This window comes from Anopheles arabiensis, chromosome 2, assembly GCF_016920715.1.
Source record: "Anopheles arabiensis isolate DONGOLA chromosome 2, AaraD3, whole genome shotgun sequence".
Lineage (NCBI taxonomy): Eukaryota > Metazoa > Arthropoda > Insecta > Diptera > Culicidae > Anopheles > Anopheles arabiensis.
In genome coordinates, this window is record NC_053517.1 from 56,172,209 (window position 1) to 56,185,626 (window position 13,418).

Here is a 13,418-nt window from a genome sequence, read left to right on the forward strand (position 1 = left end):
GTCGTACTCGCAAGTGTAATTTTTATTTTCACTAGCGCATCTGGCGACGACCAGCGTAAGCTAGATGTCGGTATAATTTATGTGTCAAAATTATTCATACTTGTTGTCTCATCAAGTTTCGAGCAGGCTACTTGTATGCCGTATGAAATGTTGATAAACGTCCATAAATTGCAACAAAATAGGCCGTTAATTGTTGTTGGTGGATAAATCGTCATTCATACAAAGCGCTACACAGAAAACTTTTTTTACTGAACTTCAGTAAAATTTTACTGATTTTTTTTGAGCTGAAGTTTTAGTAATCCTTTCAGTAAAAATAATGCTTACTAAATCATTCAGTAATGTCCGGTGCTCACCAAAATGACAGCTCGTTTACTGAAATCCCAGTAAAGCCATTCTTATATTACTGATCTTTCAGTAGTTGGTAGCGATTAAAAAATGACGAATTATTTATTTTAAATTGAGTTTTTATTGATGCGCAGATATTGCCAGTCCCTCAGTTCATATTCATACATGTTTTGTATTGTTTTATACAGTTTTTATACTGTATTTTGCCGCCGCAATTGTTGATGGTTCAGTAAGCGCTCACAGACACCACCCAATTTCAGCAAGCACAGTGGACTGTAGCAAACATTTTACACACCAACACGGCTGCCAATTGTTTTAAATTAATCCCGTAAGCCGAAATATCACCTGAAATTTCACCAGGGTGCCTGTAAGCGCCTACAAAATCAACTTTTTGCACATCACGAGCAAGTAGGTACCGCATTGTTTTGTTTTGATGTTCTGACTGACAGGTCGATTTGACAGAATGAATTGCTGCATTTTCAGTAATTTGTTTTACTGGTATTCAGTGAAACGACTAATTTGACACTTATTTTACTGATTTTCAGTAAAATGCGTATTACTGAAATGAATTCAGTAAATTATTTTGCTGAAAGTCAGTAAAAACATGACATTCATGCTGAAAATCAGTAAAATATTCTATTACTGAACCGTTTCAGTAAAAAACTTTACTGAAGCAGGATGAGAAAATTTGCTGTGTAGGCAACTTCTTTCCATCATTGGGTAAAATTATAGCCTCCTGGACCCAAAACACTTTTTGACAGGCCGGGCTACATTGATCATACTCCGTAGTGTAATTTTTGTGAACGCGTACGCCATCTAGCGGCGGCGGGTTGAAGCTAGATGCTGGTATAATTTATCTGTCAAAAAGTGTTTTGGGTCGAGGAGGCTATAATTTTACCCAATGAAGGATAGATAATGGAAGATGCCGAGAAATGTTGCCCAGCGCTTTGCATGAATGACGGTTTGCCCAACAACAACAATTAACGGCCTACTTTGTTCCAATTTATGCCGCTAGATGGCGTACGCGTTCACAAAAATTACACTACGGAGTATGATCAATGTAGCCCGGCCTGTCAAAAAGTGTTTTGGGTCCAGGAGGCTATAATTTTACCCAATGATGGAAAGATGTTGCCCAGCGCTTTGCATGAATGACGGTTTGCCCAACAACTACAATTAACGGCCTACTTTGTTGCAATTTATAGACGTTTATCAACATTTCAAACAGCATACAAGTAGCCTGGGTGAAGCTTGATGAGACACCAAGTATGAATAATTTTGACACATAAATTATACACACATCTAGCTTGCGCTGGTCGCCTCCAGATGCGCTAGTGAAAATAAAAATTACACTAGCGAGTACGATCAATGTAACCCGGCCTTTATACGGACGTCACACGAGGCGTAAACTCAAAATGTTTACGCTTAAATTGTATGGGAGAGCGTAAACTTCCTGTCAAAAGATTATAGGTCCAAGCGAAATTTTTCGGGGATAATGAACATAAACTCATGCCATCTCTTTCTATTCATCAGCTCTACTCTCACACGCATCGATGAACTTTTAGACATCTCTTTGTTCATTGTGCTATATTTGAAGGGTTTAAAACTGATAGATAACGATTCATGTTCATGAACTAGTAATGGTCAAATGGTAATGGTGTAATGTTTGCACCATGGTCGACATGAGTTCAATTCCATTTTATTGTTTTCATTGATGATTTAAAGTTTTGATTTCTTTTAAAACATGCAGCTCCAGTAACTTCAGACCCCTTTACTAATTGTTAGAAATGAGTGTTTAATAGTCAATCTGTTATTTTTATTGTTTTATTTATTTCTTTTAAATCATTTAGTATCAGTATCCCTTCATACAACAAAACAAGCAAATAGCACGATCATGAATAATAATATGGTGGCGCAACTGGCAAAGTGATTCGAAGTAGAATTAGCGATGTGGTTGGTAGCATCAAGGATGAAGCATGAGCATGAATTGGAATGTGAGGGAAGGGAATGAATCCGAATGTTCATTTCTATTTTTAGCTCTTTTTGCATGGGTTCATCCTTCACGTGTGTTCACTATCCCCGAAAATGATCTGTATTTCGCTGGTCTTTTCGGGGATAATTCGTTAACGAATTATCCCCGAAAAGACCATCGAAAACCAGCGTGGTCGGGAGCTTGGGGGGTTATATGGCTGAAATCCAGTTTACGCCAAAGTTTACGCTTCGTTTGATAAACAACAAATCGAACATCGATGTCTTGTTCGATTGCTGCTAGAGCGCCGGGTAATACTTGGCCTCGTCCCAACCCAAGCTCCCGACCACGCTGGTTTTCGCTGGTCTTTTCGGGGATAGTTCGTTAACGAATTATCCCCGAAAAGACCAGCGAAATACAGATCATTTTCGGGGATAGTGAATACACGTGAAGGATGAACCCATGCAAAAAAGAGCTAAAAATAGAAATGAACATTCGGATTCATTCCCTTCCCTCACATTCCAATTCATGCTCATGCTTCATCCTTGATGCTACCAACCACATCGCTAATTCTACTTCGAATCACTTTGCCAGTTGCGCCACCATATTATTATTCATGATCGTGCTTTTTGCTTGTTTTGTTGTATGAAGGGGTACTGATACTAAATGAATTAAAAGAAATAAATAAAACAATAAAAATAATAGATTGACTATTAAACACGCATTTCTAACAATTAGTAAAGGGGTCTGAAGTTACTGGAGCTGCATGTTTTAAAAAGAAATCAAAACTTTAAATCATCAATGAAAACAATAAAAATGGAATTGAACTCATGTCGACCATGGTGCAAACATTACACCATTACCATTTGACCATTACTAGTTCATGAATATGAATCGTTATCTATCAGTTTTAAACCCTTCAAATATAGAACATAGAATAAATGAACAAAGAGATGTCTAAAAGTTCATCGATGCGTGTGAGAGAGTAGAAACTGATGAATAGAAAGAGATGGCATGAGTTTATGTTCATTATCCTCGAAAAATTTCGCTCGGGAAGTGAGTGAAAATGTCACTTTTCGGCTGTTTTTTCGATTGATATTTCGTGCACGATTTGACAAACGAAACAGTGTACGAGATTCAGACTTTTTTCGGCACATAACCACAACAGCGTGCAATGGCATATTTGCTATCTTCATTTCACGTCTAGCGTTACACATTTTGAGGTTAAATAGTTTTTAAATTGTTGGTATTTATATGAATGATACGATACGAAAGAACACAACTGATGCAAACTAAACGTCATACACAAAAAGAAATACACATAACCTGCTTCAACGCTTGGCTTGGAGAGCGAAATGTTACGAATGGAAGAACCACACATACAATCATATATTGCTTGTCAAATTATGAGAGTGTATGAGTTATCGTCCGAAAATTTCCGCTTGGAGTTCCTACACAGCAAGGTGGAATATAGAGGAGGTGTCTTCTTAGCGTTTGGCATGTTGCCATTTTGAGATTCAGTTTGACAACAGCCGTCGATATTTGTTTACAGGCAGCAGCTGCATTATAACGTGTAAAATGCCGATTTATGGAGTGTGGATGCAAAATACAAATTTTTAATGCTAAACAAATGTTTATTAAACGAAAACAATTCATTTATCATATCAAAATACCAGCAACATTCGTCGCATTTGACAACTGCCGTCGATCCTGGTTTTGTGTTTTTTTCTAAAGCCTCGATGCCCAATTGTTCTGTATGACGACACCTCCTTTCTACCCACTTTGCTACACAGTCCTTGGTTATACCCAAGGTGTGTTTATTTAGAAGGTGAATTATTAGCGCGTTTGCCGGGCGCCATCATTGAGTATTGTTATGTCAAATCGCATACAATTTTCTATACCCCCCTCCAGCCCTTCCTGATTTTAATACCGGAGCACCCAGTATTGTTATGTCAAGTCGTGAAATGTCAATTTGCTCTGAAGCACTTCACCTCCAAATATCCATACACCTTGGTTATACCCATTTTGCTGTCAGTTATTGTCTCAGCTGCTCCGTCGGTGTATGTAGAAACGCTCATACATTTTTCTTGTTCGATGTCTTGTTTTGGTGCAAGAGCTCCGGCTTATAGCGTATTTGACGTACATCTGTTAATTTCAAATGTTGCTGGGATTGCGAATATATTTGTCGTTTATTTATCGACACTACATCGAAATCTATACTGATCCTCATCACTGTCACATGTACCCTCTAAGTTAAGCGGCTTGCTCGAACATAAATCAACTATGTCTAAGCGTCGTGGATGGAGGCATCCCAAACAAGATCACAGTGTTTATGTGCAACAGTTGTTTAAAGATTTTCTTGCCCGTAACACTGTTAATTCCATTGAAAATCCCTCAATTGAAACGCGGAAGAACTTCTCCCGTGCCGAAAGCAAAATTTCTGAAAATTGCAAACAACGAGGTATATTTGACCGTGCGGTTTATGCGCGCTTTGAGCGTAATACAAATTGTGGAGGCTTTATTCGTCAAGAACCAACGCGCAGATCGAAAACAGGATTAATGCGATGGATTGATCAGCAGTGCAGCAAACACGAACAACGGGCTGTAATTCAGAAAACTTCTCGAAAGGATGATTACCTGAATTTGCCTGGCAATTTTTTTTCCGGGACAGAACAAATAAAACTGCCGTTCGATATGGCTGACAGGACGCTAGGCAATGTGACGAACAACTTTATCCCACCAGCAACATCGACACCTTTCGATCGCTTGACTTCTTTCGGCGTGTCGGGGGTATTATCTGATCCAGACGAATTTCAGACTAATCAGCCCAATCAAAAGAAAAGTGCCTGCTTCAAATCTACCATATGGGATACTTTTTTAAAAAGTTGCGTAGAATATTTTAATATCATAGCTAAAGAGCACGGTTGTCAAAGCGCTTTAAACTTACAACGAGATGAAATGGAAACGCTTCTGAGAAAAACAGGCTCAAACCCACCCTTGCATCAGTTGTTCAAATTAGAAATGCAAAAAGAACCTCATCCCACAACACCTGGAAAAAAGAAAATTGACGTTACACCCATTGTTAGCAAGAATCACCAGTTGACTAACAAGAAGAAATATCCTCCTATCATTGCTCATAGTCGTCCCATATCGGTAGTACCTCCTAAAACAACGCATAATCAAACTTGCGTCACCGTGGACGATCTTATGCTGGAAACAGATTCAACTGCTATCGACCAAGATATTCCGAACAATTTTCCTTTTTTCATGGAAACTTGTTCTCAAAAACTTCCACACGTAGATGCAACCCAAGACGATTTACTGCTTGTAAGTAATTTGTTATTTTCTTGCTTTGTTTTGTCATTTGTTACTTATATCTATCGTTTGCAGACTGCATCTCCACCTTCCCCAATCAGATTCGCACGCCACGAACATCCACAATGCTTGTACGATGAATCCACCTTTCTTGTAGATCTAATTGCCAGGGACGATTTCTTGACGGAAAAACTGGATGGGTTGCTTAAGGATGAAGATTTCAACATCGATGGAATTAGTACCGACCGAAGATTTGATTTTGGCACTCCATCTAATGAAACGATAATGAACAATACTTTTCCAAATCATTTTCAAACGATTAACTATCTTGAGTCAAACGAAAATTTTGCAGGCACCCCGGTATATTTATCGCAAGATATATTGGCAGCAACAACAATACAGGACTCCCAGGAAGCTATGTTCTGATAACAATTAAGTACCTTCATAAGAAAAAATAATTAAATTCTCAAATTGTTCAACTCCTCGATGATGTCCATGTGTTTGAACTTATCCGGATGTCTAGTAAACGTTTCAAGCAGATGCAATTTAGAGACATTCTTCTGACAATAATAAAGTTGGACTTGATTTGCTAAACACTGTGCTTCCTGTGCATTGATAACTTTGGTATCATATTCTCCCCGCATCAGTATGATTCCTTTATCAGAACATTCTGTAAACATGGTGATGTTTAAACATTCAGGGGCGTTTTCTTTGTGGACCTGAAATCAATCATTTCATTAGTAGAAGGCATTCCTAATTTTAAGCCCAGTCAAAAATTCCAACATACCTGGTAATTCAACAAAGGCGTGAAATGAATAGTGTTAGCTGCAAATTGTAGCATTATGAACTCGTACCCTTCGCTTCGAGGAATAGGAAGTATAAACACTGGGTACTGCTTTGCACGTTCCATCATTTGGTTGAATTGATCAACTGGTATTGCAGCCGTTATGACATCTTTATCCCTATGATATTCCAGCCATAAATGCTTGATGTCGTCTGCAGACTTATCTTCAATCAACTCCAGCCGCATAACATCACTCAGTTTGCGATGCGTAATGTCTCGCGATGCTTCGGTTCCGAGTGGAGCTTTTGGTTGGAGAAGTTCCGAATAGTCACGTTGCACTTCAGAAAGTCCAAACTTAGGCTTTTTTCTTTTCTTTATCCACATTATCTAACCGGGATAGGAATTCTTCTGGTGAATTTTGCTGCACCGCGGCGATTTTGCTAGCGTACTTTTCGAAGTACGGATTTTTTCCTTTCAACTCTTCTAAAACCTTTTCAGATCTTTCTCGTGCGGAGGACATGTGGAAGCTTCGTATGGATGCAAACTGTTTTGATCGTAAAAGGAAGCGACTGAAGATTGAAATTGCTGCCATTAATAAACTTCTAGGTTTTACGTTTTGTTACCGAATCAAAATAAACCTGTCATCAATCGCATTATAGAATCTCCCAGTTCAATTAGACATAGAGCGAAAAAGCCGCGCAACGACGTCTCGCGCGGCTAAAAGTAGCTCAGTTTTACAAACAGAGCTACTCGTCTCGCGCGACATTTCTGCTCCAACCGAAACAAACAAATGAAACAGTTTGTTTTCGCGCCCGAAAAAATTCAAACACAGAAAAATCAATTTGAACACATTTTAAATTAGTTTTTAATGTTTTTAATCAAAGAATATGTAAGTTTAATGAGTCTAATGAGCAACTTTTATCTACAAAGAGTGAAATTTTGGGATACTTTTTGTTGCGCGAGGCATTAACGCTCTATGTCTATTTGAACAGTCACCTTTCAAATAAACATAGAACTACAACGCCCGTTAAACATTGCGAGGGTTGCAAGTTCCGCCATGCAATTGACAGCGATTTGCGAGAGCGTCAGACAGCCTTCTGATAATTTACCCATTCGAGCAGTTTTGTGTCTGTCATAACAGCAATTTATGAGCAATTTAGCGATAAGAAGTGTTGTCGTTTGTTGTCAGTGAAAAGATGAAATAAGAACAAAAAGAGACGAATGTAAAAATCAGACGAGAAATTGCGTTTTGTTGTGGATAGACGTGCCGAGCCCTGGATTCGCCGTAGCAGTTGCGCTGCTGTTGGTCGACATCCAGAAATCGACACTGCGCTCACGCACACTACCACGCCGCACTTAGCGATGCGCGCTAAGTGTGTGCAGAGCGCACCTAACGCAGGAGGGTGTTACAGGCTACCGGTCGAGCAGGGCTCCCGGTAGGGCTCACGGTGCGGCTCGTGCGCGCGGCCCCATACATTGTATTGTGTTTTGTATTATTCAATAGTGTAATAAATGTTGTAAAAAGTGCAAAACATAAAACGTTTATTAGTGCTAATTGTGCATCACCTTCAACGTGTGAAAAGGCTGTTCAAGTCGCATTTGCTAAAAACATACATTGTAATCGTTTGTATACAGGGTTTCCCACGATTTTTTGGGCATTTTTAATGATTTTATGTGCGTTGCCACGATTTTTTGATCGTATCTCATAGATTTTTGGTTTGTTCCCATAATTTATTGGTATTTTTCGATTGGATATCAATACAATTGGAACAAAAAAATCTAGGAAGCGGCCAAAAAATCATGGAAACGCACCAAAAAAATATGGTAACCCACCAAAAATTGATAAGAACAAACCAATTGTAACGACCAAGCGTTTTACGGGTGGCGGAATGTTAATTGTGTTGAAACATCAACTGATTTTTGCCATAATCCTGATTGCCATAACAGAGCTGCCAACATCATCTGTTTGACCGCAAGGCCAGACGAGGTGAAATATACAGCGAAATGAACTATTTGACAGGTGAAATATCTGTCGGATAATGCATCACAGCAACCAGCTGGTGTGCAATGTAAACAAATAACGTGTACAAAATCGCAACTAAATCCATTAAAAAACTTCAATATCAAGTATTTCATCAATTTTCAGTCAATAGTTCATCATTTCTTCCCATTTGTAAATGTTCCGCTTAAGAAGATACTCTTTTAAAGTGATTTTCGTAAGCGGATGTTGTATCTCCCCCAACCCTTCAACTTTACCTGTCAAATATTTCGCCTGACAAATAGTTCATTTCGCTGTATATTTCACCTCGTCTGGCCCCACGGTGACAGATAAACAATGCGGTGTGACGCGCCTAAAGTGCGCATCATTTTCTTCTTCTTTTTTCTCTTCTCTTTGCTTTGAACTATCATCAGCGTTAAGACGTGAATAAACTCGATCCTATTTGTTATGTATGGTCCAACCTGCTGTTGGGAATTATTGCGCTACCTGGCCAACCGCCTTTTGACGTCTGTCAATTTCGGGCGCGCCTTCGGGTTAAGCTTCGCTTTTTACGCACTCCCGCTCTATCTTGAAAACAAACTTAACGTAAATAAAACTTGAACCGAATTATTAAACACAAAATACAACATTTTGGTGTCAGAAGTGGGATTCCTCGCAAAGTGAAACGGATTGAAACCACAATGGCTCAGCTTGATCACGAATCTATGACACAGCTTTCGACAATGATCGCCCAAGCGATAAAATCGGCAATAGGTACACCCAACGCGCAGGTGAATAGAGACGACGCTGCTCCCCAACCAAAAGTGCCAACATTCTCGCACCCGGCTTTTCATGAATCAACAGTCGAAGACTATTTTAACAGACTGGATTGGGCGCTAAAACTGAGCAATATCCCCACCGATAAATACGCGGACTATGCGCGCGTGCACATGGGAACAGAATTAAACAATGCTCTTAAATTTCTCGTCACCCCAAAGCGACCAGAGGAAATTCCCTACGAAGAGCTTCGAAAAACACTCGAGAACCACTTCGACCAGAAGAAGAACAAGTTTGTTGAGAGTGTCAAATTCCGTAACATTTTGCAACAAAGGGGCGAAATGATTTCACAATTTGTCCTACGACTCAAACAAGGGGCTGCCTACTGTGAGTATGACGATTTTCTCGACAGAATGTTGATTGAACAAATGCTCCACGGCATGGAAGCACGCGACATTTGTGACGAAATCATCGCAAAAAACCCCAGCACGTTTAAAGAAGCTTTTGATATCGCATTAACGCTCGGAGCCACACGGAATACAGTTCGTGATATCTCCACGGCGACACCGTCGGCGTCAGCAGAAGCTACCAATAAGTTGGGTTATGAAAACCCTCAGACTAAAAAGCAACAACCATTCCGTCGAGCAGAACCTCCTACCAAAACGTTCGCTTCACATTCCAGATGGACACACGAACAAAGCAACAACACTGCAGCTACGCCCTGCAACGGTTGTGGTGGGCCGCATCCAAGAAGCCTTTGCCGCTTTCGCAACGCCCTATGCCATACATGTAACAAAAAAGGCCACATTTCGCAGGTTTGCCGAGCAGGAAACACACCACGCGAACGATCGAACATTGATCAGGTTGCGGATTTCAACATCGATCCCGTACAATCCATTAATACGATACGCAACTCAGCTCCCGCCGCCAAATTGATGATCGATATAAAAATTGATGGAAAACGCACCAGCATGGAACTCGACACGGGAGCACCGTGTGGGATTATGGGGGAGACCACGTTACGGTAACTAAAAACAAACTATTCTTTTCTTCCTACAGATAGGCAGTTTACCAGCTACACCGGTCACCGCATCCATTGTCTGGGCCGATTGCCCGTAAACGTGTCTGTTGGCACGGTAACCCGTCGGTTAAACCTGTACATAGTAGCGGGACAAACAGACGCCCTCTTCGGTCGTGAGTGGATCGCCCAATTCGTTGATCAGATAGACCTTGGCAAAATGATAGCTTCAAACACACATGTCAACGCTGTTACTAGCTCGAAGCTCACGATAGAACACGAAATCCAGTTGAATTCGTTGCTCGACAGTTTCCGTTCCGTGTTTAGCGACATTCCAGGTAAATTGACCGGACCACCAGCATCAGTGCATCTCAAATCTGATGCAACGCCAATTTTTGCTAAAGCCCGAGATGTGCCATTGGCGTTACGCGATAAGTACGCAGCAGAAATCGAAAAAAACTCAAATCAGGGTTTTACGAAAAGGTGGAATTTTCCGAGTGGGCTTCGCCGACCCACGTTGTGGCTAAGAAAAATGGTAATATCCGAATTACTGGCAACTATAAGCCCACAGTAAACCCAAGAATGATTATTGACGAACATCCTATACCTAGAGTGGAAACCATTTTCAACCGTATGAAGGGAGCCACACTTTTCTGTCACTTAGACATAACCGATGCGTACACGCACTTGACAATCGATGAAGAGTTTCGTAAAACCCTCACCCTGAATACCACCACGACCCAGCCCGTAAAGTCTTTTTAGGCCGTCCACAAGGAGAGAGGAGGCGTGGTAGGCCCAAATTGAGGTGGCAAGATGGCGTGGAGGCGTCCGCCATTAAGGCCGGGATAACGAACTGGCAGACGAAGGCGCGAGACCGTGAGCGGTTTCGGACACTCCTGAGGCAGGCCAAGACCGCAAAGCGGTTGTAGCGCCGGATAAGTAAGTAAGTAAGAATACCACCACGCATGGACTCATACGTCCGACACGAGCTGTGTATGGCGCGGCAAATATCCCTGCTATTTGGCAGCGCCGAATGGAAACAGTACTACACGGCTTAACCAACGTAGTGAGTTTCTATGATGACATTATTGTTTTCGCTGCCGATTTCGAAGCACTGCTAGTAGCCCTCGATTCCACATTAAGTCGATTGGAACAGAGTGGTCTAAAACTAAATCGATCAAAATGCGTGTTTGCGGTACGATCCCTTGAATGTTTGGGACACTGCATCGACCAAGAAGGTTTGCACAAGTCCTCAAAACATGTTGAAGCCATACGAGATGCACCAAGACCATCAACACCAGAAGAGTTGCAACTTTTTTAGGCAAAGCAACCTATTATTCGGCATTCATTCCGAATCTCTCTGCGAGAACGAAAGTGCTGCGTGACATGTTACAAACAAGCAATTTTGAATGGTCACCAGAAGCAGACGAATCATACCAAGACGTGAAAGAAACATTAATATCACCACAGGTCCTCATGCAATACGACCCAACCTTACCGCTAATTCTAGCTAGAGATGCGAGCAAAACCGGCTTAGGTGCAGTTCTTTCTCACCGTCTGAGTAACGGAACAGAACGTCCAATCGCCTACGCTAGCTGCAGTTTGTCATCAACCGAGCAACGCTATCCGGTCATTGATAAAGAAGCTTTGGCAATCGTGTGGGCCATTACGAAATTCTTTCACTACTTGTACGCACGCAAGTTCATACTGATCACAGACCACAAACCGCTCACTCAAATTTTTCATCCGGAAAAATCATTACCAACCCTATGCATCAGTCGGATGGCGAATTATGCCGACTATTTGTCACACTTCAATTTTACAATTGAATACAGACCAACAAACCAAAATACCAATGCCGACTATTGTTCCCGTATCCCAAGTACATCTACGCTATCTGATGTGAATTGCCTTTCTCTTCATGAGGGAGGAAATGCCCAAGACGAGTTTGAGAGCTTTGTCTTGCACCAGATCCAACAGCTACCAGTACGAGCAGAACACATCGCGCACGAGACACGCAAAGATCCTAACCTCGGGAAAATCTTACAGGAGCTCGAAATGGGCCGAAGTCTTGCACACGCTGGATACAAAGCACCAGAAGCAAAGTATACATTGGTAGCTGGCTGCCTACTATTTGAACACCGGGTGGTTATCCCAACAATCCTCCGCCCAGCGATCCTGAACGACCTACATACTGGGCACATTGGTATCGTAAAAATGAAATCGATGGCACGTTCCTATGTCTACTGGCCAGGGATAGATATGGAAATCGAGCGAACCGCCAAATCGGGTGTACAATGCGCACAACAAGCGACAGCACCACCGAAGTTCAGTAGTCACCATTGGGAGTACCCATCCAACCCGTGGGAGAGAATACACATCGACTACGCTGGACCCGTATCAGGAGCGATGTTATTGCTGGTGGTTGACGCGTACAGCAAGTGGGCCGAAGTAAAAATAACGCACTCCACAACATCTGCCGCCTCCATTGATCTGCTAGATGGACTGTTTGCTACGTATGGTGCGCCAGTAACAGTAGTGTCGGATAATGGAACCCAATTTACATCCGCCGAGTTTAAATCGTTCCTTCAAAGAAGTGGTGTAAAATTCCATAAACTATCCGCACCGTACCACCCGGCGACGAATGGACAAGCTGAACGCTACGTCCAGACAGTGAAGTGTGCATTGAAAGCGATGGGAACATCAAGCCATAACCTACAGGCAAACCTCAATCTCTTCTTACAACAATATCGCAAAGCACCTCATAACGAAACAGGAGAATCACCAGCGAATCTGTTCCTGGGTCGAAACATCAGAACTCGCTTAGATTTAGTTCGACCGCAAAACACACACGCTAGACTCACTGAAAAGCAACATATGGAATTCAAAGCAAATTATCGCTCTTTCTTGCCGGGACAACAAATCTATTGCTTATCTGGTAACTCGCAAATGGATAAGTGGATACCGGCAACGGTGCATGCTCGCTTAGGAGACCTACATTACGATGTTTTATATCAAGGAAAACATCTGAAGCGACATGTAGACCAGATCAGATCTTTCCTGAGCAACAATCAGTCCACCAAAGTAACGAACGAACCGGAGACAACCCGAGCAGGTAGAGAAAATCAACACAGGCACTACTACGGCAACACTCAACCGACACAACTACGATCCAGCGGAGAAGATTCCCCAGACATGTCCTCCGATGGAACCGAGTCATCCAGTACAGAGTACG

At 41.7% G+C, this 13,418-nt stretch overlaps 2 protein-coding genes across 2 annotated transcripts; one reads left to right on the top strand and one right to left on the bottom strand.

Annotated features, from left to right (window-relative positions):
• The first annotated feature begins 4,382 nt into the window (after nt 1-4,382).
• On the top strand, nt 4,383-6,220 carry LOC120895739. The gene is made up of 2 exons (XM_040299315.1): nt 4,383-5,638; nt 5,702-6,220. The coding sequence occupies exons 1-2, from the start codon at nt 4,595-4,597 to the stop codon at nt 6,050-6,052; spliced, it is 1,395 nt and encodes a 464-aa protein (XP_040155249.1). The 5' UTR covers nt 4,383-4,594; the 3' UTR covers nt 6,053-6,220.
• On the bottom strand, nt 5,643-7,059 carry LOC120895740 (ATP synthase mitochondrial F1 complex assembly factor 1). Its single transcript, XM_040299317.1, is given in 3 exon segments — nt 5,643-6,345; nt 6,414-6,776; nt 6,778-7,059. Coding segments are annotated over 3 exon segments (849 nt in total). The 5' UTR covers nt 7,003-7,059; the 3' UTR covers nt 5,643-6,084.
• Between the last annotated feature and the right edge of the window lie 6,359 nt (nt 7,060-13,418).

Excerpts from the sequence above, each read along its gene's own strand:
- LOC120895739 (XM_040299315.1), top strand. The coding sequence starts at position 4,595 with ATGTCTAAGCGTCGTGGATGGAGGCATCCCAAACAAGATCACAGTGTT. Across the intron at positions 5,639-5,701 it reads CCCAAGACGATTTACTGCTT|ACTGCATCTCCACCTTCCCC; the intron begins GTAAGTAATTTG and ends TATCGTTTGCAG.